Source organism: Vigna radiata, chromosome 1, assembly GCF_000741045.1.
Source record: "Vigna radiata var. radiata cultivar VC1973A chromosome 1, Vradiata_ver6, whole genome shotgun sequence".
NCBI lineage: Eukaryota > Viridiplantae > Streptophyta > Magnoliopsida > Fabales > Fabaceae > Vigna > Vigna radiata.
In genome coordinates this window covers 24,449,486-24,453,678 of record NC_028351.1, presented here as the reverse complement: position 1 = coordinate 24,453,678, position 4,193 = coordinate 24,449,486, and the positions used below count along the sequence as shown (strand labels likewise).

The window sequence follows — 4,193 nt, the reverse complement described above, 5'->3', positions numbered from 1 at the left end:
TCTTCTCTATGTACTTTCTCTAGGGTCTAGTCGTATTGTTTCATTTTACATCATTTTTGCTTTGTCCAACTATGAAATAAACGTTTTTATTTTTTGAACATTCACTTTAATATCAATTTAGAGCAGTTTTTTTCATTTTATTTTTATGGTGTGTTTGAAAGTTTTTTCCTCTTAATCATTTTACATTGGTAGTGTTAAAAAAACTTGGATGTTTGAAAATTTTGAGTTAATGATACATGTATTAAAATTTGGGTTTTTTTTTTTCTTAAAAAATGTCACATCAAAATTAAAGGAATTTCAAATAGAAAATGATACTGAATTGGATATTAGATAAATTTAAATTTTAAAACGTAATACTGTGAAAAGGTGTTAATACAAATTGAATTTTTTTTACAAAAATAAAATCTCAATTAAATAAAAATAAATATAAAAATAAAAAAAATCTAAATATAAGAAACAAATTACTCATTAAATTATAATAAATGTAGAATATTTTTATAATAAATGGAAATAATAAGAAGGTTCGGAAGCACTTGGGGTGGTGAGAAGACCAACACCCTAAAATAAATTAAACAAACAATCAAGCCTTCAAAACTTTAATGATGAAAAAACAGGTTGTTTGGTAAAGTAATAAAGTGCTAAGTTACGGTATTGCAAAGTAATAAATCATTATTTTCCTAGATTATTTGTGTAATACATAATTATTGTCAATTAAATAAAATTTAACTGAGATATTTAATTCAATGATAATAAATAATTTTAAGTTCATAAATTTAATTTGAAAGAAGAGAGAGTCATTAAAATATTAAAAAGTTATTCAACAAAAATAAATAAGGATTTTGTACGGATTTTTATTTGCTTAATTAACCTAATCAATTCTTCTAAATACCAAATCAAATCAAAATAAATTTATCTCTACTTCGATGCTAGTTATAAGTTAATCTTTGAATAATATTATTTTAAGTTTAACGCATTATTATTCATATAATCTAAAAGTTAGTATTCTTATATATACTATAAATTAGTTTATTTTTAATCGATATTATATATATATATATATATATATATATATATATATATATATATATATATATATATAATACAAAAATGTGGTTATATCACATATGTATAGAAAATACAGTCGTATAGAAATTTCATAAGATATTTGCCAACATAAATGTTAGAGAGTATTCCAAGAAAAAATGACAGAAATGTTTACACTCTTATACTAGAAAATTTTGCACACCATTGTAAAGTCTGCTTATTTGAAGAGCTTCCTCTTCTAAAATAAACTAGTTTTTACTCCTCTTCAGCGAGGTTCTCACATTTCTAAGAGTCTTCAGGACCATCCTTTCAGAAAGAGAAGAAACTCATTAAATTATGTGTTATTACCTCATAAAACCAAAGAAGCATAACAATATCCTAAAAAGAGAAGTAAAAAAACTGTACATAAACCATAGCTTAAATCAACTTAATATACAAACCAAATGATGAAAATCAAGCCACAAATCCAATGAAACTACACAACATAAACAGTCTTTAAAAATTGTCTAATGAGTGTGTGAGATTTTTCCTAGAGAAAGATCATACCAGTTCTAATCTGCGTTACAAGTTAAATATCATATACATCTCAATATGACACGTTTCAACTAGTGCCATGTAACAATTTCAATGCCATGTTAGATAAAGGGCTACATGAAACACAATAAGGATGAAAACACACTGGACACAACAATTACCATAAAGTAGCATTGGTCATCGAGAAAAATTTGTAACCATCACATTATTTAAACACTGTCATTCACTAAACTCCTAAAGAAACCAACAGTTCACGGGCTGTGAAGTTCAGTTCTGTTGAAGATGTTGTAGAGGTTTCCTCTTAGGAAATGCACTCCTTGAAGGTGTTTTCTTTGAAATTTTAATGTTTTCTTTCATGTCACTAGCTCCAAGAATATCCCTTGCACGTTTCACAGGCAAACTCGACAAATTCTTCAACTCTTTCTTTATAAATGATTCACGGAGCTTAGAACTTGTACACTTTGGTGGTGTTTCCATTTCATCTCCACAGAAAGTGCCTACAAATAAAGGTTTACAAAAATATCACAGATGATTCCTATATTTCATCCTCAAAAATTAATTTGTACAGGTAAACAAACTCTTGAATAGACATTGCATTGCTTTAACCATAACTTATATACTTTACCTGATGCAGACATTTGTTGATGGTTAAAAGAGCATAACTTCATTTCACCCTCCCCAGGCATAGTTGGAGCATTCTCATCTTCCAAAGTGTGGAAATCATTGAGCAAATATTTTTCAATGCTTTCCATGTCCCTCTTCATATTATGTTGGTTTTTCCCATCTTCTGGACCAGTCACACCAACATATTCATGATCATCAGAGTTAATAATCAACCTGGTAATTTCTTCCTGCACCGAATCATTTGCCATATGCTGAACCTTCTGACTGAATCCTTTCTCCATCTGATCACTTGGCATGCTTTCTTCCATTTTGAAAGTTTCCACAACATCTCCTAGTGCACTTTGATCAAAATATATTTCATCCTCAAAGCCTTTTGTTGCTGAAGGCAGAAGATTATTGGGCAAAATTCCAATGCATTCCTCTGAATCAGCCTTCAGACCTGACTTCTCAATCTCTCCCTCCAACAACTGCTCTCCAACTTCCACATTGTTCAAGAGCATTGGACTAGGTGTCGCACGTATAACTTGCTCACTTTCTTCATCTTGCTTTTCATTGACAATAATTTGCATGTTTTCTTCCACATCGCAAATTACATTATCAACTTCCTCAGAATCAGCAATCAGACCTGACTTGTCAATTTCTCCCTCCAATAAATAGTCTCCAACTTCATCAACTAGTTCCTTGTTGACATCCATCTGCATGTTCTCCATTTCACCAATTCCAACATCTGCTGTTTCCGGGAAAAGTTTTGTTTCGGACTGCAACACTTTAGTCTCTGAATTATTCAGCTGCTTCGGGGAAAAATCAATCATTCTATCTGAAGCTGGTCTTAGACTTATTTTTCTTGAAGATACAAACTTCGCTTCAGACATATCAACATTTTCAAACACAATGCCTAAAACAACACGGTTAGAGAGATTACAAATTCATTACTTAAAAATCAAGGGAGAAATTTTGATGAACTATCATTATAAATAAACTTTAAAATAAAACAATTCACTGTACCTGAAACAACCATTTCATGAACATTAAAATCTGTCTTCACTTCACTTAATGCATCATTTGATACGAACTGAACTGGTGTCCCATCCGAATCTTCAAAAGTCGAAGATTGGAGCTCATCTGTAAATTGTTCAATAGTCGCTTTGGTCTTGTATTCAACTTTCTCAATCTTGTAGCTTTGCATGCTTTCTTTCAAGTTACAAGTTCCTATATCTCCAAGTGGACTCGGGTCAGAATATGTTTCAAACTGAAAGCTCTCAACTAAAGAGGCTTCTAGGTTATGGGGAGAAAATCTAGAGCATTCCCCTGGATTTGCAATTGGACCTGTATTTTGTGGTGATTTCAACTCCTCTTTACACGTATCTACATTTGCAGACAGATGGTTCAGAAAGCCAGCCATAGAAGATTATGAAACCAATCATACTTAAAGACATAACGAATAAATTTGAAAATCAAAATTGCACTATACCTTGGTAAATATTAAGACCACTAGACACGACTTCATTTTCTGGATAACTGCTCTGAAATTGATCATGTGTGCCAACTGAAGATTTACTCAAACTAGAAGGACCATCATCTACAGAATGTTCTGCAGTTAAATTGATCTTTCCATCAGTATTCTTGGCATCAACTTCTGATCCAGTGTTTAAGAGATCGTAGACACTGCCATTACAAATATTGCCTTCAGCTTTCTGCACTTCTTCTACCGTAGGGAAACCAAAGTCCTCTTGGGAAACATGCATAACACTAACATCTTTTAGGTTTGATCCTTGAGGGCTATTGTGGTCACCTTGTTCTACAACTTCCTCTTCTTCCACCATAGGGTAACCAGATTCCTCGAGACAAACATGTAAAACATTCACTTCTTTCATGTTTGGCCCTTGAGAGATATTTTGGTCACCTTGTTCTACAGCTACATCTTCTTCCACTGCAGGGTAAACAGATTCTTCCTGATAAACATGTAAAATATTCACATCTTTGATGTTTGG

The 4,193-nt window shown here is 31.7% G+C and overlaps 1 protein-coding gene across 2 annotated transcripts in view; it reads right to left on the bottom strand.

The window, feature by feature from the left end:
- Positions 1–1,488: 1,488 nt before the first annotated feature.
- The window catches only part of LOC106775522, a 5,476-nt gene continuing 2,771 nt past the window's right edge, over positions 1,489–4,193 (bottom strand). Inside the window, exons 3-6 of one of the 2 annotated variants that reach the window (XM_022786659.1) lie at positions 3,674–4,134; positions 3,208–3,567; positions 2,204–3,097; positions 1,489–2,075 (exon numbers count right to left, since the gene is read on the bottom strand). In XM_022786659.1, the coding sequence (XP_022642380.1) occupies positions 1,846–2,075; positions 2,204–3,097; positions 3,208–3,567; positions 3,674–4,134 (1,945 nt within the window). In that variant the 3' untranslated portion in view covers positions 1,489–1,845. Of the gene's footprint in view, positions 2,076–2,203; positions 3,098–3,207; positions 3,568–3,673; positions 4,188–4,193 lie in introns of both variants that reach the window. The other variant, XM_022786653.1, reaches the window with a different exon arrangement.